Below are 21,782 nucleotides of genomic sequence, written 5' to 3'. Positions count from 1 at the left end.
AGGTCCACCAGCACTTGTAGCGCCTTGCCCTCCAGGGCTAAGCATAACTGGGTAGCGATCATCGCCGGGGCCCAGCCGTAGTGCTTGGCCACCACCGCCAACTGTGCCTCGTACGGCTCCCAGGCGACTTCTCCACTGTAGCGTGGGAGATTGACGCTTGCAGCCGTCGCCGTCAACGCTGCGGTGGACGGGGCGTGGTCCTGGACGCTCCATCCCCGGCTGCCGTCTCTTTCACCAGGCAGCCCGCCGCCGTCTCGCTGCTGGCGGCCGCCGTCTTCCCGCTCTTGACCGCTGCCGTCGTTCTGCTGACGGCGCCGTTCCCTTGAGTCTTCGCCAGTCAGCCGGCCTTGTGGCTGACTAGCCCCGTCGGGTAGGGAAGGGCAGGCGTAACGCTCGGTACCCTCCTCCCGTGGGTCGCTGCCTCGCCGCTGGATCCTTTTTCTGTGCCGCCTCCGGATCAGCTGGTCCAGCTCGTCCGTCTCGGCCGCCAGATCCCACTTCTGACACCAGTGTAGCGTTCGTGAGGAAGCCATTGACTCGGGAGACGAGGTAGATCAAAAGCTCTTTTATTCAACAGGGAACCGCTCACTTATTGCCCTTACAAGAGCAAGGAGAGTTAAACCCAAGGCAAGACATTCAGTGAAAACAGCCCTAAGGTCACTAAACTGACTAAGAATCTACCGGATGGTAGATTCAGAGTGGTGCCCCCCACTCTGCATAACCCCACCTAAGAGGGAGGCCCCACACCTGACATCCTCTCACACACAGGCATACAGCAGCAGCACGCACAGGATAACAGACCCACCCCCTGTGCTCGCTACAATATATTTCTGCCCCCTTGTGGACCATTCAAGCACTGCATGCACCAGAAATGTACACACAGGTTCCTAAGATAAAAAAAAAAATACTACATGCATTCATTGAGTGACTAACTATAAATAAATAAATAACACACCAAGAGGACATTACTGGAAATTACATTTTATGTAAATGTGAGGGATTTTCTGCAATAATAATACTTTTTAATTCATTCAGACTTCACTCAGACTTGTTTGATGTGAACTTTTTGTGAATAGAACATCCAGTTTTATGATTGACTGATTCATGAGTCAAGTGAACTTCAACATCACCTCCTTCATACACAATGGAATATACATTATTTCAGCTTTGTTCTCCTTTCCTGTACAGTGAATCTTAAGAGGTCTACTTCAAACTACAGGGAGAAAATGTGATTAAATTCAAGGAGCTTCTTCTTCTTGTTAATAATTTTGCTGGCTATTAAAAGAGGCTGAAGATTGCTCTGTGGAGCACAGTGTTTTTCATATTTATCACACTGCTGTGGCACGGTAGGTCATTTAAGCATTAGAGGGGGTATAAGCCACACTTCACTGTTTAAAGAGAAATTCGGATTCTGCTCATTGCATGCTGAATTACCAAGCTCAGCACTTTTCCTCTGCAGTTCTATTCCTGTCAGGTTAATGTAGCAGATGAGTTTCAACTGCTTCATGGCAATTTTATACAGTGGCTTTTGAAAGTAGTCATACACGTTTGAATTTTTACACATTTTGTCACCTTACAACCACAAACTTAAATGTATTTTATTGAGATTGTAAGTGATACACTAACACAAATTAGCTCAAAATGATACGTTTTTTCTTTTAATCAAATAAAAATCTGAAAAGTGTGACATGCAAAAGTATTTACTCTGAAACCCCTAGATAATCTAGTTTAGTAATCAATTAATTAGTTAATAGAGTCCAGCTGTGTGTAATTTAGTCTCAGCATAAATACACCTGTTCTGTATCGACCTTAGAGATTTCTTAGAGAACACTAGTAAACAAACAGAAACATGAAGACCAAGGAACTCACCAGACAGGTCAGAGATAAAGTTCTGAAGAAGTTTAAAGCAGGGTTAGGTTATAGATCCTGGAATCCTGGAGAAAAATCAGTTTAAAGCTGCAAAAGATTTCAGACTGGGAAGGAGGTAAACCTTCCAGCAAGACAATGACCCAAAACATACAGCCAGAGCTAGAGTGGAATGATTTAGATAAAAAAAAATATATGAATGTGTTAGAATGGCCCAGTATTGAATCGCATTGAGCTTCTGTGGCAAGACATGAAAAACTGCTGTTCACAAATGCTCTCCATCCAACCTGGCTGAGCTTGAGCTGTTTTCTAAAAAAGAGTGGGGCAAAAATCTTAATCACTAGATGCACAAAGCTGGTAGAGACAAACTCCAAAATACTTGCAGCTGTAATTGCAGAGACCAACTAAGTAATTATATAGGGGGTCTGAATACTTTAGCATGTCATACTTTCAGATTTTTATTTTATTCCACTTCACAATTAGGTGCTACTTTGTGTTGGTCAATCAATCATACAAAATCTTTATAAAATACATTTAAATTTGGGTTGTAAGACAACAAAATGTGAAAAAGGGGTATGAATAATTTTGCATGAATATTATAGCAAAATGTGAAAAAAGTAAAAAAGTGTCACAAGATTTATTTCAATTCAGTGCTGCATTATTTTTTCACCAAGATCTTGCAGCATTGATGATTGTAGAGTCTGACCAACCGCTGCACAAAGTCTTCTCCAACACATTCCAAAGATTCTCAAAGAGGTTAAGGTCTGGACTCTGTGGTGAACTCTCTTAATCCATGTGTGAAAATGATGATCTCATGCTCCCTGAATCACTCTTTCACAATTCCAGCACCATGAATCCTGATATTGTTATCTTGGAATATGTCCGTGTCATCAGGGAAGAAAAAATCCATTGATGGAATAACCTGGTCTATATTCAGTATATTCAGGTAGTCAGACCTGACCAACTGCAGCATCAACCCCACATCATTTACTTACTTAAATCCAGATCAAGACTTTTTTAGATTTTTTTAGAATTTTAGATTGTTTAAAGTAGGCATGTCCTTTTAGATAACAGCTGTGCCTCAGTTGTAGAGTTGTGAAGAAGTAGAGTTGGTATACAGTGAATATCCCTATTTGAGTAATGTTCTAATCCATATTATGACAAGAACTACTCAACTAAGTAAAGAGAAAAAATATTTTAAGAGATGAAGGTCAGTCAATCTGAAGATTTTTGAAAGTATTCTCAAGTGCCGTTGCATAGACCTTCAAAAACATGATGATGAAAGTGTCTCTCTTAAGGTCCTCCCTTGGAAAGAAAGCGCAAGAGTTACCTCTGTTGTACAGGATATAGAAAGCATTCTATACAAAAAACAAATGAAGCGAAAAAAAGAGCATCATAAATTCATGAACTGTAAAGACTGTCAGACCTGAACAACTGCAGCATCAACCCCACATCATTTACTTACTTAAATCCAGATGGAGACTTTTTTTGGCCATTTGCATAAACTGTATAACTGTACATTTAAATCTTAGTACCAGTCAAAAGTTTGTACGCTACTAATTTTGTGTTTTTTCATTCTTTTAAAATGTTTAAAAAGTCTGAATTAAAACTATGAATGAAAACTTATGGAATTATTTGGTAAACAATAAAGTAATACACCAAAATATGTTTTATATTTTAGATTGTTTAAAGTAGGCACGTCCTTTAAGATAACAGCTGTGCCTCAGTTGTAAAGAGGTTGTGAAGAGGTAGAGTTGGTATACAGTGAATAGCTCTATTTGAGTAATGTTCTAATCCATACTATGGCAAGAAATACTCAAATAAGTAAAGAGAAAAAAATATTTTAAGAGATGAAGGTCAGTCAGTCTGAAGATTTTTGAAAGTATTCTCAAGTGCAGTCGCAAAAACCTTCAAAAACATGATGATGAAAGTGTCTCTCTTAAGGACCTCCCCTGGAAAGGAAGCGCAAGAGTTACCTCTGTTGTACAGGATATAGAAAGCATTCTATACAAAAAACAAATGAAGCGAAAAAAAGAGCATCATAAATTCATAAACTGTGAACCTGTCACATAAACAATGTTATATAAACAGTGCAGACTCCTCCCCCATCCCGCTGCCATAGGCTCTCAGTCAGTCAACAGGGCCTGCTGTTTCAGGGAGAGACTTCAAAAGGAAAATCAATCAACATGCAAATTTCACTGGAGAGGGTTGTCTTCTTCAACATCAGAACATCTCACTGCGTTAAAGCAGCGCCAGAAACTTTGTCAAAAGGGAAAAAAGCCCCTCTCTGTGGGGGGGTGGCGGGTGGTGCGGTGATTAGCAGTAGGGGGTGCGAAAGCTCAGGAGCACAGCAGCTTTCTGCAGGACCCCCTGCCTGCGAGTGTGCATTATCAGCAGCCACTGGTTCTCTGAGGAGCACCATGCTAACTCTATTGCACTAACACACACACACACAAAAAAAACTCTAATACAGTGCTGCAGGCTGTATTTGCCCTCGGCCACACATACACACATGCATCCGCACCGAATGAACCCACTTAACAGTGGGATACCACAGTCAACTGAAGTATGTGAAATCTCAGCAAAATCCAAAAACAGAACTTAATTAGACACATTGGAATTAAACACACAATACATGTGCTATTTCTTGCAAATTAGCTCCATAGATATGCTAATACTGACTGAAAATATTAATATTGATAACGTGCTATATGTTAAAGGAGCAGTCAGTAGGAAATGAAAGCGAGTGTGTGGAATGGCTACAGCAGTCCAATTTCAAAACACCAGAGTTGTCTCTCCAGCCCACCTCTCCACAGACGCCAAGCTCTCTCGGGTTGCCAGGGTGAGGACACTGAACCTACAAGAACGAGTTCACTAACTTTTACCATGGCAAGAAACGTTATAAACCAGCTCATGTGGCTCAAATATATCTTTATCCACAGTTAGCTAGCCAGCTTTATTCAACACTAGCTGTGCTAGTCTGAACGAAATCTGTTATACTGGGAAAAAGCCCACTGCTCCGAAAATACACACCTTAGAGTTTGAGTTACAACTTTACAGATCCCAGTAATTTACTGCTTAGATTAGCAGATAACTTACACATCTGCAGCCTGATCTAGATCTCAGTTATGACATGCCCTCACTGCTGTCAAGCTAAGTTGGTGAAGACTGGAAATTTACAGTTAATAAGCTAACGCTATTTGACAGGAATGGCCATGAGTAATGTTTACCAATCCTCGTTTTAACATATAATTTAACATATATAATCACATTCACAGCTTAATTGAGTCAATATAGTGTCTAATGTACTTCTGGCGTATATTTTTGGCGCCACTGCCGAGGTAGTACGACATGACATGTCTGCTCCTACGTGGTGACTAGTCCCGTTTTAATCGTCTTTGATCATTACGTTTTTGGGACAAAGGACGAGGATTTTTTTAGCTTTCATGGCTGCTGTTATGCTTTTAAACCTGGCAACCTTGGGGTGGAATTAGTGTTGGTATATGAGGAGCAGGCAGAGCCAGAGGAAACACCCACACAGATTTCCATCATGAACTGCACAGTTCCAGTAATAAAATACTGGGTAAAGCTCTGCTAACAAGAGATGACAGTGCTTAAATTTTACGTGTTTACTTTATATCTGATGTTACATCCGTTATAATCCTTATTGGTCCTTACATTTTTTAATCTTTAATTAACAAAACATCTATCAAATCCTTTTTCGAAGCTCAAACCTTTACCTCAATCCAAAACTTAAGTCTAACCTAATTTTTAACCAGGTTCAACTGCCTAACTCTTATTGCGATACTTCAAATAGCTGTAGATAATTACTGTAGATAAATGACAAAATGCTAGCATTATTGTTACTACACTCATTGGCCAATTAATAACATTATTGAATCAAATGAAGTTTTATACAGTATTTGTAAATAAAATAATGATGATATGTATCTAGAAAAACCAGTGAAGGTTGTGGGTGAGCATTAACTTGCTGAAAATTGCCAGTTGGAAGCTCTGCCATTAGAAGAGCACATGTGGCAGCAGGATGTCCTGCGAATTTATACTCACTCCTGATCATCACTGGATCCCATACAGAACCTGAAATTGTCATACACGTAGCAGTCCAGGTTTCTTGTTTATGACATCACTGCAATAGGTAATTTGGTAATAATGGCTGGTTAACAGACAGCCTAGATGTCAGGCAATTCAGAAAACCTTCTGCCCATATGCTGGTAGGAAAGACAAATAAAAAAACCTCAGTGATTAACTCAATTTTTCCTCTTAGACCGGATTTGGCTGTATAGAAGGTTGACGTGCAAGAATATAAGTGACCTATTTCTGTCAGAAATACGAATGAATCAGTCTGAGAAATGGAGCTTATGCACATGTTTATGCACATCGTCTCTGTTATAGTCTTTAACAGTATATGCAAATGAATGCGGACATAAGTAGTCCACGTTTCATTTGCATACTGAAATGTCTCATTAGAGATGGGCAATTAATCAAAAATGGATCCAACCTGACATTCAGCACCTCTAACTGTCTCTTGCTCATTTTTTTTTATTCATGATTTTCCCCATGCTGTGTTTTCTTGTACTATCCCTTTAAGAACATACTACCGTGTTTGTAGTCACATGACTCTGCCCTATACGATCTCCCACACTGAAGCATCATGGAGGAGAATTCAAACACTGAGCCAACTAACCAATTTGACCAATTTATCCTAAAGTTTAGACTCTCTACCAGAGCCCGATTTCCCACTAAGCTTCTCGGTGTGTGATGTAGTGATGTAGGCCTACGCCTTTTATGCTATTTTTTATTTTACATAAAGCTATGGCATGATGGTCAGAATGTTATAATCACGCAGGACTGGCCTACGCTCGTTCACCTTACACCTTTTTTTTTTTTTTACACCTGACCTGCAGCAGTATCTAACTATAGCTTAGATTGGGTCTGAAAAATCCAGCCCGACCTATAAAATGTCATTATCGAGCCCAAGCACGATTTAAACCCATTATTTTTAGTAAACAGAGTGTTAAAACTGAGCTTTTTAAAAACATTTTCGGGCTGTTTGAATGAGCGAAATGATGTTAATTAACACTGCAACACTGAAGAAACATAGACCTATTATTTAAAAACAGCTACACACAGCGATGCGAGTCAAGTGCATAATGCAGACAAGTGGAGGAGCTCACAAAACAGCTTGATTTGTTACTTTGCAATAGTGTGATCATCACATCATAGTTTTATATAAAATAAAAATAGTATGAAAACAGATGCCTACATCACAGACTATTTTCTGAATCCTCACACGACCCGATGTTGGCTGATGGCGTGTGGATCATTGTTCGTATTGTTAGTTTTTAATTATTTGAAGTTCCTTTTTTTAAATAAACATTATTAAAAAAAATGTTTGGTATAAATCAGGCTCGGGCTTATAATGACATTTTATGGTGCGGGCCAGGACGGTCTCAGACAGGCTGGGTGAAGCTAGATTGTTTATTCTGATCTAAGCGCCAATTTATACCTAAAAAAAATTCTGTCTGTCGTTCCATAACAAAATATTTTGTAAATTGTTCAATTAATCTTGATACTGATTTGTGAACATACCATTCAGAACTATATACCATACAAAATAATAATAATTTAAAGGGAAATAACAACAATAACGGAAACACAAAAGAAGACACAGGTAATTGTGTGAAGACATTGCAAAATATATTTAACATTGAATTACATGTGATTGTCAGGAGACCATATATATATTTTATATATATATTTATTTCATTTTTTTTAGCTAAAATACTGTGCATCTCAAACAAATGCCAAGATATGTAAATTAACCCAACATTTATGTACACACTTACATTGTATTTACATTATGATTTTACAAATTCTCACAAAGTGAGACTGTGGTTAAAGCAACACGAGCTTTGGACACAGAGGAAAAAGTGGACGACAAACAGCAGCTTTGGTCTGAGAGAGATGGATGAACATGCTAACCTGAAGGTGGAGGAGGTTGTAAAGTGCCCCAGATAGCAGATTAGCAGATAGCTCTGCAGCGTGTCTGTGTGTGTGTGTGTGTCTTCCACTTTACAATTCTGGAAGGTGATAATTCAGTATGTGGCTTCTGAGAAGCAGATTTAGAGCTGAGAAGACTCTTAAACTCGTAAAAGGCTTAAATCACCATAATTAAATTAAAATCACACTTTCAAGTGAATACTTTCACAGATACTGTTGCTTGTTCGAACAGGCGTCACACAATACTGGACTTAATCTAGTTTGATGTTTAGTTTAGTGAGCTTTAGTAACAAAGTGCATTGTACTCTGTGTAAAATGTGTTAGCTTGGGGCACAGATATTACCTTGCGGTTTAATGTGTTACTTTGGGGCACAGATATATTAGCTTGTGGCTAGTGGTTTAACATGTGCCAATGTTATTAGCTTGTGGCTAGTGTGTTAGCTGGAAATTATCATATTTGCTTGAGGCTAGAGCACAGCTTTAGTTTCAAATATTGTACTTTTACAGGGTTAAAATTCAAAAGAAACTGAAAATGAAAACACCATTAATATAAGGCACATTTCAGCCACTTCTTCTGTACTGAGAAAAAAAAACACAGTATCAAGATTTTAAATTAAACACAACTGAATTTTGTAAATAGTTTTACACCAAGGAGTTCAGATATGCTACATAATATTAAGTTTACAGTTTCAATTATACGCTAATGAGCAAATCACTTATTACAAGCTTAACTAGGTAGGCTGTTACCAGAGATGTTGAATGAAGAGACTTTTATTGTAACGCTCATGGAGCCTATTTACAGATAAAATCCCACCCTTTAACAAAAAGAGCCAATCAGGTTTCAGGTTGTGTGGAGAGAAGAGAGCAGAGGAGGGTAGGTGTGCTAGGGGGAAGGCCCCCCTCACTAAGGAGATCTGCGCAAGCACAGTAGCCATGTCAAGCCGAATAATCACGTTTTTTGGGCATAATTGAGTCAAATGGTACAAACCATTTATTTTTTCAGATTTTGTCATTGATTTAGAATATGATTCTGAAACAGTAATCTGACACTCTGCTTTCATTATTTTGGCCAAGTTGAAAAGATGGCCACAGAGTGAACTGACAGGCCTAAAACTATTTTACCCGACACTGCTTTTTGTCTTTTCAGTTAGGTACATTTGGTACGTTTTACTTTTTAGTATGTGCTTTCTCCCAGTCCCAATAGATTCAAGTAAAAACTAGAATATTACATAAAAACCTTACAGAACGCTGATTGGCCAGAGAGAACTGTCACTCTACGCAATGTAAAATGCCACAAAACTAAGAATACACAGTTGTAACACAGTTGTGTACAGACACCAGTGTATAGGTTTAAAAAAAGCCACATTAGTTTAAAGCTTATTTTAAGCTTTAAAAGAAATCACTGTCTGTGGCTGAATAACATGCTAATTCTCAGTGATGAAACTAGCTATCAGCCTGAACTAAATAATGACCTCATACCTCCTGACATTCTGACAAGGATGAAACAGAAAAGCAATGATGTCTTGTGTATGCATGTCATTTACATAGGGCAAACCATTAAGACAGATGTTAGATATGGGTCACATTAACAAGTTGTGAACAGCCTGGAAAAAAAAAAGAGACCACATTAAAAAACCCCGGAAATATAATCATGAGGATATATGAGGAATATGGATGATCACAGCCAACAAACCAAGCTGAACTGCTTGAATTTTTGCACCAGGAGTGGCATTAAGTTAGCCAAAATCAGTGTGTAAAACTGGTGGAGGAGAACATGCCAAAAAACATGAAGGCTGTGATTATGTTCCACCTATTACTTATTTCTGAACTCTCAAAACTTCATGAATATGAACTAGTTTTCTTTGCATTATTTGAGGTCTGAAAACTCTGCAACTTTTTCTCATTTTCTGCAAAATAAATACTCTAAATGACAATATTTTTATTTGGAATTTAGGAGAAATGATGTCCGTAGTTTTTAGAATAAAACAACAATGTTAATTTTAAACAAACTTATACCTAAATACAGGACAATCGGAGAAACTGATTCAGAAACTGAAGTCGTCTTTTAATTTCTTTCCAGAGCTGTATACATCAGAATTAGTAAAAACATTGCCTTGGAAATGCAGATGTCTACATGTTTTCACTGCTACAGCATGTGGCCCAAATGCATTTCAGACCATCTCCTGAAGTGGTTTGAGTGACTGGAACTGTATCTGTTTTACAAGTGCTTTGTGTGTGTTCACAGTTGCAATTTTTATATGAACTAGCCTTATTCAAATATAATCCTGACTTTAGTGATGAATGAAAAAACTAGGTGTAAATGCAGTCTAAATACTGCAACACAGGAAACTCAACATTATGCAGCACTGCTGTGGTCAAATGTGAACAACCTTGTACCAAAGACTAGAAAAAATGAACCAGAGAACCGAGTTTTAACCGTAATAAATAGGGCTGGTGTGAAAACACCCTTAAAATACTTGATTCACGGATCTGTCATCACAGACACACACGCTCTCTGTTAAATCACACTACACAGTGGCAGAAGCGTGAGTGCTTGAGTCTGTGCAATACTGATAATGTGATTAGGTAGGGTGTTTGAATGTGTGCACACATTTACTGAATAGGAATAGAGAGATATTGTACCTGATTCATCTCATTTTTCATCAAGACACACTAATAAACAATTAGTAAAGACATTTCTGAACACACACACAAAAACTCTCCCACTATCTCTCTTTCTTTTGTACTGTCTCTCATTTGTGCTCTCCCAACCCTCCAACCTTGAAGTGGATTCAGAGTTGATCAAAAGTTTCCAAACCGAAAAAGCAGAAGTAAAGAGTGAATGCGATGTTAAAAGCCTTGACTGTCATTTTCTCAACTCAAACACTGTAGAGCAGACCAATAAAACGGTGTCATCATTCTATCCATATTATTCTGCACAATGACATGGAGCCGGCCATATTTGTTTACTGTGTGTTAGAACTTCCAGTGCAGCAGTTGAACCCCTGATATAGATTACACCCACAGTGATAATGAATGTACAGAATAAGTAAGTTACTGGGCATCGCAGTAATTAGAAGAGGGGAATAATTTACCAGAACCACACAAAAAGATCTGAATGTTGAGGAGATTAATTTAACTTACAACCACCACCACCTTCTACAAAGAAGGGGAGCTGCATCTGTGGTTGAAGGAGCTAAATTTGAACCGTCTATACATCTGCTCTTACTATTCTGTGGAAGGAAAGCCAACACCAGAACATCTTGATCAAAAGCAGAAACGCTTCGGTTTTAAAGTTTTGGTACAGCAGAACCATCTGTGTGCTGGTGAGGTTTAACCACAACACACACTCGTGAAGTCCAGCACTTGCAGATTAGCTATTAAGCTAGCACATTCTCCAACAGCCTCATATCACCCAACATGTCCACTTCAGAACTCCAGAGTTTCAGAACCAAGTTTCCCTCCACAGAAAGGTAAGAGCAGATATATGGACATTTGGGTGGATGTTTTAAATTTAGCTCCTTCAACCACAAAAGCAGCTCCCCTTGTCTGGAAGGCAACAGATATAAATTAGCTAGCCAGTTAGCTATGTGGTATCCTTACATACACTCGAAATATATTTAAATAAGGGTAAATATCATGTTGGAGTTTTGGCTTAGCCCAGATAGCAACTTCAGACTGTAATCACTTTAAATACGATTGTTTAAATACGAGCACGAACCACTTTAATATGAGCTGCCTGGATATTCTGACACAAATGCAGAAAAAAACCCTAACTCTTAAAAGTGGGCGTAGCAGAATAAGGTGGATAGTCAGCACCATGCCCATATTTGGAACTTCAGGTGTAATCCACATAATGTGAGACGCAATTCTCATTTTGAGAATCTTAAGAGTTACAATTTACAAAACGGCAGATTCATGATGTGTGGCTTAAAATTTTATTTTTTGAGAATTTTAAGGGCTGTGATTCTCTAAATTCCTATTCAAGAGCTTAAATTCTTCAGAAATTTTAAGGTTCTCAAAATATTTTAAAATGAAAAAAGTCTTATTGGCAGAAAATGGGAGCAGAAAATGTTAAAGCAGAAAAGAGCCACATACTTCTGGATGGGGGAAACACTTGAGCTAATGTATGCACTTAAAATGAGGCGTAACTAAGATCACATGGATTAAAACACTCTCATTTACCCCTCACTCAGTTTAAAGCAGCTGTTCAACTCCTCACAAGTACAGAAACTAAATAAATCAACCGTAGACACCTGCCACTCACTTCAGATTCAACAGTCTAATTAAAAACAGACTACAGGCCCGAGTAGAAGCTCACTGATGGTGAAATACTGACACCTAGTGGGAGCAAAGAGCTTGAAGTATTTTAAATAGTATTTGAATGAATTTAAAATTATCCCTGCATGGAAATCTTAACTCGAAATCCTGCGGCAGCATTTCTGAATGGCAGTGAGGAAAAAAAAAAAGTGTGGTCAAGTGTGGTAACAACTTCTCCACAGGCCACAGGAACACTGTTCATGTGATCAGACTTATTTATATAAAGCATGAAAGCTTCAGTTATAAGTATCCGAATCTGTATTTGAATTTTTGAAATAGATTTACTTGACTTTTGAATAATTTATTTATAAAGAAATATGTTAATGTTTATGAATAGTTTATGCCAGCATTTGTAACATGTCATAGGACATATTATGAAATACACGAGACTGTATTGACCTAACATGCATACTGTATGTGGTAAAAATCAGATTTTAATTTATTTTATAGGTATTTAAATATACAGCTCTGGAAAAAAAATATGAGACCACTTAAAATGATGAGTTTCTTTGATTTAATCAAATTGAAAACCTCTGGAATATAATCAAGAGGAAGATGGAAGACCACAAGCCATCAAACCAAACTGAACTGATTGATTTTTTGCACCAGGAGTGACATAATGTTATCCAAAAGCAGTGTGTAAGACTGGTGGAGGAGAACATGCCAAGATGCATGAAAACTGTGATTAAAAAACAAATATTGATTTCTGAACTTTTATGAATATGAACTTGTTTTCTTTGCATTATTTGAGGTTTGAAAGCTCTGCACTTTTTTATTTCAGCCATTTTTCATTTTCTGCAAATAAATGCTCTAAAATGACAATATTTTTATTTGGAATTTGGGAGAAATGTCCGTAGTTTATAGAATAAAACAACAATGTTCATTTTACTCAAACATAAACCTATTCATAGCAAAATCAGAGAAACTTATTCAGAAACTGAAGCGGTCTCTTTTTTTTCTAGAGCTGTCTATTTAGCACTGTATGCTGAGGTGAATAGTGCACAGAGTTCACCAACTTTCTGCAGAGTCACTACATCAATCACTACACACCTCCAAACTTCATGTAGCTTCAGATTAGCTCAAGAACAGTAGAACTTTATGGAATGGAGAGTGTCGATGGCTGAGCAGCTCCATCCAAGCTTTACATTACCAAAAGCAATGCAGGCGAGCGCAGGATATCTTTGGCAATATAGTGTAAGTCTCATGTCATGTTGCGAGTACTGGCATAAGATATTTATAAATACTTAAGTACTACTTTATAGATACATTATTCAATGCTTATGGATGTGTTAAGAAGCCCCTATGTTGGTACCCTTCAAACAAAGGGTACCTAATTAGAGGCTTCATAACACATTCATTAGCACTGAATAATGTTTATATATTAATGTTTATGTTCAAAACATACAAATGCCAATTCTAATTTATGATTAACAGTTTTCAAGTTAATTAAAAGTCAGGTCAATTGAATTCAAATGTTATGAGTATACCAAACGCAATTTCAATAACTTTTAAGTGAACTTTCAAGCTTCATTAGAGAATTAAGAGTTCATTACAGTATGTTGCACTATATTACGTTACGTTTTAGCCATCAATGCTATGCTTGCTAGTCCTAACTCCCCTTAAAGAAAAGTTTAACATCTTAATACCTCCTTAAGATTTCCATTCACACTGTCTGAACAGCTACAGTGGAAACGAGGTCAGCTGTAAAGTAGGGCTGCAATGATTAGTCGCCTGATATTTTAGTGTTGAATAAATAAACATGTAATATTGGCCTTTGGCCTGCGACCTTGTGCCTATGATTGGAGCACAGCAGTGCCAATATTACACTTTATAGCACATACCTCGAGTGTATTATTGTGATTATACCACAGTTCTATTATTACTGTTTATTATATTGTTTTTTTAGTTTTTTGAGAGGACAAGAAAATACAATCTGTTTGGTTATAAACTCTCCGTGAGTTCAAATATATTTCGATTGCTGCTCTGTTTGTAGCTGCGCTGTTTGGCTTGTAAGTGCTGCTTCAATCCTAGGTTACCTGTAAGTGGTGGAGTAATACATGGAGAGCTTCGGTTACAGTGCATTACCAGCTGATAAAGGCACTCATAGAATGCCTCTTAGCCAATCACATTGCACGGTCAGAACCAACTGTGGTATCATCCTTAATTTGTAACAGCACTGCACTACACACGAACCTGGGGAAAGAACTGCAGTGGAGGAGAGTTATTATGTGCTCACTCACACAGTTTACACTCAACTTGGTCTGCGTCTCCAAAAGTGTCCAAACGCAACAGATTACATGTTTACTTGTTAATATCAGAACATTTCATATTTAAACATAAACATTCTGGGCATTTAAATTCCATGTTCAGATGTTTCTTGTGTTTTAAAATGAGAGGGGGAGTGGCAGAAATATTTGCTGACTAAATAATTAATGACTAATCAATTAATCATCAGATTAGTTGACTACCAATATAATCATCAGTTGCAGCCCTACTGTGAAGCAACATGCTGTCGTCTGAAAAAAAAAAAAAAGTTCAACTAGAATTGAATCACATCGATATACGTATGTGAGGAGGACACCTATACACACAGAAGGCAGCTATAAGCTTTTTGAAGTTTTGAGTGGGAGTGGGACAATATATCAATACTATATGAATATCAATACTTTATCAATGTTTATCTATATTATTATTGGGATTTTAAGACCATTTTATGCCACTAATATAATGATAACATAATATCATGACAAAGACATTACTCCTTGTTAAAGACAATAAACTTTCTTCGTTCTAGTTCACACACCTAATTTTGAACCGTTTGGCTCATTTCCACCAAAGGAAATAGGTAGTGGAAGTTCCCAGTTTTTCAGAAAAAAATTTCAGTGTGAACTGAGGGCTGCTGTGTGCAACTTCTTCTGTTGACGACATATTCTGTTAGGGACCACAATGGACACAATGGACAACGTCAAAATCATTAAAATGATTGAGGTCATGTTCGATTGTTTTAGTCCATAATGTAATTATTGTGACAGGTCTAGGCACTCTAAACTCCCTAAGACTCGCCCCACAATTTTACTTACTAAAGTTACTACTACATTACTCCACATGGTGGCGCTATAATCGAACAATTAGGGTTAACCTATAGTTAAGAATATTAGTTCTAGTAGAAATTGGGTGAAACTAACCAATAACCAATAATCCATAATTCCTGTTATTTACTTATTTAGGAGTATTTTATCCTCTTCCGTAAGAGAGATGCTGTGAAGTATCATAGGGAATTGTTTTGCGACATATATTAATTATTGCAGAACCGCAGTATTGTGATATCATCTATATCGTGGAAAACGTATAGTGATATCGTATTGTGAGATGCCCTGTGATTCCCACCACTACAAATGAGACAAAAAAAACAAAACCGTGTTGTATAACACTGAGAAAGCGCTGCAAAGAAGTCTGCACAGAAAGAGACGCCTGTTAATTTTTGATGTTTTCACCAAGAGGGTCTGTAAAACAATTGCCTTTATATATCTACTGTATTGATTGGTTTTAAATTGATGTTTGCTTAACATCGGTGGGTTTATCTAAGGCTTCAGCCACAGGAGCTGCCGAACTGAAATCTCACCAAGTCATTTCGTGTCATTCCGAATACCGTGGGGCGTCTCGAAGCGATGGAGAACAATTGAATTCAATCTCATCACAAAATAAAAGAATAAAGAAAAAAAAAGCGAAACTTGAAAACCCTGCCATCCAAATATAATAACAGTGGTCATTTAAGAAGCACATTCAATTTCATAGCAGGCCCACTTATTATTGATTTGGATTGGGGAAAAAAAAGAAAGACAAAAAAATAATAATAATAAAGAATTCCACCATCGCAGAATACAATCATCACGTCAATCTGAAGGAGCGGTGCAGAGGCACAGAAGTGACTGGGGTGCTCTTACAGGGGCCTACTAGTGCTCACCATGATAACCTCCCAATTGAGATGAGCGCACAGAAAAACACAAGCGATGCTTCAATGCAGCCCCTGGGCTTTGGAAGGAACCTCGTACTTGAAGACCACGCTGAAGATCTTGCCTCCGAGCCGCTCGGCCAACCAGGAGTTCTTGATGACTGCCAGTTTGAGGCTTTCGCAGCTCAGCATGGCGTAGTAGTTGGTGTGGATGGCGCGGCCCATGCCTTCTATGATCACCAAATCCGTGCCGCGCTCACGCACCACTGTGGCCAGGACTTTATCCAGCCGACTGGAAGGGAAAAGGTTAAAAGTGAGGGAGGGGAGCAGAAAAAGGTACTGATTAGGTGATGAAAATATTTTAGCATTCTATAGATAAGCAGTCAACCATGTTTGTGTCAATGTGTCTTTGCCATCACGACGGGAAAGGTACGCCTTGTACGGCTTGAAATGCTCAGAAGGCACATAATTTATGCAACGAGTGCAATAAACCAGTAATCAGTACGTCAATTGACATACCCTTTAAGAGCCAGCTGCACTCTGAATTTGGTTGATTGCTATTTTAGTTGACCTGGATGTGTCCAATGCTTTTCAGCAGAGGAAACTGACCTGCTCATTCACGCTTGTTCATTCTGTTTATTGTTGATGTAAAGGTTTGTATAGCTGCCAACAGGCAAAGTTATGTGTTTGTGTACTATTGCATGTACAGACATCCCAAGTTGCAAAAGTTGATTTCAGGAAGGTTACCACAAACCGCCCCCCCCCCCCCCCCCCCCCCCCAAAAAAAAAAAAAAATTGCACAGACACTGAATGATAAGGAAACTTTACTTTTATATTAATTAATTTTACTTTTTTATTTTAATTTAGAGTATTCAGAGGTGAAATTAGTTTTATCTTTTTTCTTTTTGGAAAAAAAGCCTTTATTTGACAAAAAATGACAGTTACAATATCACAAAAAATTGCACAACATCAAAAACATATTACAATAACTATTAATATTGCCTCCGCCATGATCTGCTTTCTCTCACTCACTGAACAATTCCCGTCCGGGAGGGGGGAAAAACACTGCCCGCCCACACTAAAAACTGATTGGCTGTCTCACAGACTCTTTGCAGAGAACAGGCCAATCAGATTATATGTGACTCGCGGGCATCAGGGAGCTTCTACTGAAATGCGGGAGACTCCTGCAGCTTCAGGGAGACTTGGTTTGTCTGCATGTACATGTGTGCGTAACAAGCAGAGTTGTACATGGGTTGGGCACATGGCTGTATTGAAAATTCACTGCCAAGATAACAATGAATGTCTCACTGTTGACATCTGTCTAGGCTGTATTCAATCAGTAGAGCACCTGTGTTGTTTTCTGTTGCTAAGATAGCAATACACCAGAAATTTACCTGAACACACCTCATTTCAAAACCATCATGCCTATCAGCATAGATATATTCACAGACACTGTTTCTTCTTAAACAATGCAGACTAAATGAGCATCACAACGCACCTTGCACAGGGTGTAAGATAGGGCTCAAAAACTTTAGTCTATAAATATAACATTGGGCTTTGTAACGCTATCTATAGCTCTGGAAAAAAAAAAGAGGGACCACTTCAGTTTCTGAATCAGTTTCTCTGATTTTGCTATTTATCTGTATATATTTGAGTAAAATGAACATTGTTGTGTTATTCTATAAACTACAGACTACAACATTTCTCCCAAATTCCAAAAAAAATATAGTCACTTAGAGCATTTATCTGCAGAAAATGAGAAATAGCTGAAATAACAAAAAAGATGCAAAGCTTTCAAATAATGCAAAAAAAAAGTATATATTTATATTAAGTTTTAAGAGGTCAAATATCAATATTTGGTGAAATACCCCTGGTTTTTAATCACAGGTTTAATGCATCCATGTTTCACCAGAATGTTTGAATATGGAACAAATTTTAACCTCTGGTTTATGTAAACGTATTCTATAATAGTTTTATAATGTTCAGGTGAATAAAAGGTGCAGCTATAATAAACTGGTATAGTGTTGTAAGAGTTATACAGTATTTCTGTTACTCACTGATGTTCATTACAGGGAGCTTTTAAATCTGTGCCAGTTATTCATTCATTCATTTACTTATGTGATCTGTTGAATTTGTGCAGTTTAAAATAATAAAAACATAAAGTGGTGAATGTGATTAATTTATCTCTTGACAGCACTATTCAAAATACAAGATTTATTTCTTTATTTGTTTGCTATACTAGAGGTATTGTTAGAGTAAACTGAAAAAGGAACCAACAGACACCATTTTGGGTAAACGCAAAATTGTGCAAAAATGATTTTTTGCCTAAATAGCTTAACTATTAAAAAACTCTCTTACCTCAAGTCTAAACAGGGAGAACTGGATCCACTCTGAACTAATATTAACCTCTCCTCTTTCACTGCAGTCCTATAAATTAAAAGCAGAACACAAAAGACAGATTAATACCATTATAACATCCACTAAAGATAAATCAATGACTTTCCTGGGCTGTAAGAACACTCACTGGATTACAGGGTCCATAGCAGCTATTCTCTCAGTGACAATCTGCAGCTCACTGTTAGTCACATCATTTAGAGCAGGTCCTGAGTTACTGGCAAGAACCACCTAAAATACAACAATAAAACACGTCCACATGTACAGTACCCATCCAAAGTTTGGACACCTTAAATTCAGAATAATTTAGTAGACAAAAAAAAAAAAAAAAAAGTTAAACAAAACAGAATATGTTGTATTTTTTAGATTCTTCAAAGCTTAGATGACAGCTTTGCACATCTTGGCTGCATTTTCTCAGTCAGCTATATAAGGTAGAGTCACCTGGAATTCAGGCTTTCAGTTAACAGCTGTGCTGCACTTGTTAAGAGTTAATTACTTGAATTTCTTGCCTCTTAATGTGTTTGAGAGCATCAGTTGTAAAGTTGTGAAGAGGTAGAGCTGGTATACAGTGAATAGTCCTATAGTAGTAATGTTTTAATCCAATTATGGTAAGATCTACTCAACTAAGTAAAAAAAAACACTTTAAGAAATAAAGGTCAGTCAATACAAAAAAATTAAAGAACTTTTAAAGTATCCTCAAGTGCAGTCGCAAAGACCATCAAAAACATTATGATGAAACTGGCTCTCATCAGGACCACCAGGGTCCTCTGTTTTCTCAGGACGGAAGTTTATCAGAGTTACCAGCCTCAGAAACAGCAAGTTAACAGCACCTCAGATAAGAGCACCTAAATGCTTCACAGAGTATTTTGGTTTGTTTAACACTTTTAAGTTACTACATAATTCCTTATGTGCTCCTTTATAGTCTGGGTGACTTGACAGTATCCATTTACAATAATAGATAATAATGAAAAAAACAAAACAAAACAAAACAAAAAAAACAGAATAAGAAGGTGTGTCCAAATTTTAACTGGTGCTGTATAAACACACACAACACCACTCAGATCAGTCAGGAGATGTACTGGTACTGGTAATGAAAGACATATTTTGAGAGACCCTTACCTCTGTGCCTCTGAGGAGGAGTTCTCTTACAAAAGGAAAAACTCCCAGAATTATGTCCATTCCACTATTATCTACGAAAAACAACGCACATTTATGAGGAGGACCCTGCAAAAGAAAGTCAGTGGGCATGGAGTTTAATCACTTCTGTTCAGAATAAGGAGTCACAGTGCATGAAAACAGACAAAGCACAAAGTAAAGTAAAAGTAGAATACTAATGGTTTTACTATTTAATATTATTATGAAACCTGAGCAATGAATATATTTTAAATGGCATGTAATTGTAATAATACACAAGGACAATGTTTGATATCAGAATGTTTACAAAGCGTTCAGCATCACTTATCATGCTAGCATCAGCTTGCAATCTTTTCATTAACTGGATGTTATCCAGCTGAAAGATACCAGCTGTACAGAGTCAGGATAGTAACATTAGATGGAAGAAGAAAGAAGAAATCCAGTGTGAAATGGACCTGGGGTTTAGTGAAACATGATTAGGAGTACAAACTTATATCGAAAAGCCCACCTCTTTTTGCTGATGCTTCCAAAAATCTTTCAATGTTAGCAATAAGGGCATAGAATTGCTCATGCAAATAAATGGATATTTATAAGCCATTAACAATCTCAATGTAGCTAATTGATAGAATTATGAGGCCCTGACATTTAAAACGAGTCACTGAGAACTTTGAAAGTGCACAGATAGTTTAATAAAAACACTGTTTATACGCACAGGATCATCTTGAAATTAAGCCATAACAAGTCGACTGATGATCACAAACAAATACTGCTATGCCCCTTTCGCTAGCATTGTTAGCCTGTTGTAAGCCAGAAATGCTGGGGTAGAACGGAGGTGGGTTACGACAAAAGTTCATACTCATTATCTTGTTTTACTAGAACCCAAGTTCATGTCTACTTTAACCTTAGCATTTGTTTGTTTACCAAAAGACTGACTGCCTTTCTTCGTGTAAATTGTAGCTTGCCTCAGCTAACAATACTATCCTAGTCCTGTACATTCTGCAGCTTTTACCTGGAAAACAACTGATTTATGAAGAGAGTGAAGTGGATTATTAATTTATTCTGATCATTTTAATTAATATAATTATTCATTTTAATGTATTGCCATTTTGTACATTTAATAGTATTGGTTATAACTAGATGAAAAAATACTGACATTGCCTTGCAACTAACAGATATTTTTAGATTTTATATACAGTACCTCACAAAAGTGAGTATATCCCTCACATTTTTTGTAATATATATAATATATGTGCTAATCCACCATTTTATCTAACAGCCAGTTACTGCCAAAAATAATGAATACCTTGGTCTTGCAAAATAAATAAATAAAGCAATACTGCAGATTTATAAAACTATTTTCATTAGCTTTCTGAGTCTCTGCACAGTAAAATACATGTTTAAGTTTGATGCCTGTGTACTGATGTTCTGTGCTAAAACCACTGATTCTACAAAGGGAACTTACCTTTAGCCTTTCAACCCACTGGTTATAAGCATCCACAAGCCAAGGTCGCTCTAGGAAAAGAAAGCATAATGTAAATAAAACTACTCCAAGCTTTTTTACACATCAGCAGTTAGTGGCCTTGCTCTGGTACTTAATGTGGCTGGGGTTGCTAAAAACTTTCACTTTTCAAAAAAACACTCAACAGTTGAAAATTAGAAAATTAGGAATAGGAAAGAAAATTACAGTGTAGCACACTGGAATTCAGTGAGCTCTGTAAGGGTGTAGGGCTGCAACTACTGACTATTTTAGCTGACAAACTTTTGCTGCTCACTTTGTTTTGATTAGTTGATTAGTCACAATGAATTTTGTCATGCCCTCTATTTGTTTTACTGCACATTACCAGCTAAACATTTAGGGCTCTAGACTGATTTTAACTTTTTGATAGTGTGACATACCTACATTAACCTACAAAGCAAATTATAGGAGACATTCTCACAGGTCAGATGTTGCTATTTTCTTGAAATTTTCAATAAAAACACTAAGAAAATGTATATATAACTTTGAAATTGCTAATGTTTTAATCAAAATTGAATCTCTTTTATTGTTAGGATGTTTTTCCTAATACTTTCTTTATGACATTTGAAATAAATTAAA

At 37.3% G+C, this 21,782-nt stretch overlaps 1 protein-coding gene across 2 annotated transcripts in view; it reads right to left on the bottom strand.

Annotated features, from left to right (window-relative positions):
• Nucleotides 1-7,627: 7,627 nt before the first annotated feature.
• pank4 (pantothenate kinase 4 (inactive)) overlaps nt 7,628-21,782 on the bottom strand; it is a 40,627-nt gene continuing 26,472 nt past the window's right edge. For both annotated transcript variants that reach the window (XM_007228504.3, XM_022682349.2), the window contains exons 15-19: nt 21,150-21,199; nt 19,673-19,777; nt 18,684-18,784; nt 18,518-18,586; nt 7,628-16,451 (exon numbers count right to left, since the gene is read on the bottom strand). In XM_007228504.3, the coding sequence (XP_007228566.2) occupies nt 16,223-16,451; nt 18,518-18,586; nt 18,684-18,784; nt 19,673-19,777; nt 21,150-21,199 (554 nt within the window). In that variant the 3' untranslated portion in view covers nt 7,628-16,222. The remainder of the gene's footprint in view (nt 16,452-18,517; nt 18,587-18,683; nt 18,785-19,672; nt 19,778-21,149; nt 21,200-21,782) is intronic.

The sequence above is a fragment of the Astyanax mexicanus genome, chromosome 24, assembly GCF_023375975.1.
Source record: "Astyanax mexicanus isolate ESR-SI-001 chromosome 24, AstMex3_surface, whole genome shotgun sequence".
NCBI lineage: Eukaryota > Metazoa > Chordata > Actinopteri > Characiformes > Acestrorhamphidae > Astyanax > Astyanax mexicanus.
The sequence above is the reverse complement of the archived record's forward strand: the minus strand, read 5'-3'. Positions and strand labels throughout refer to the sequence as shown.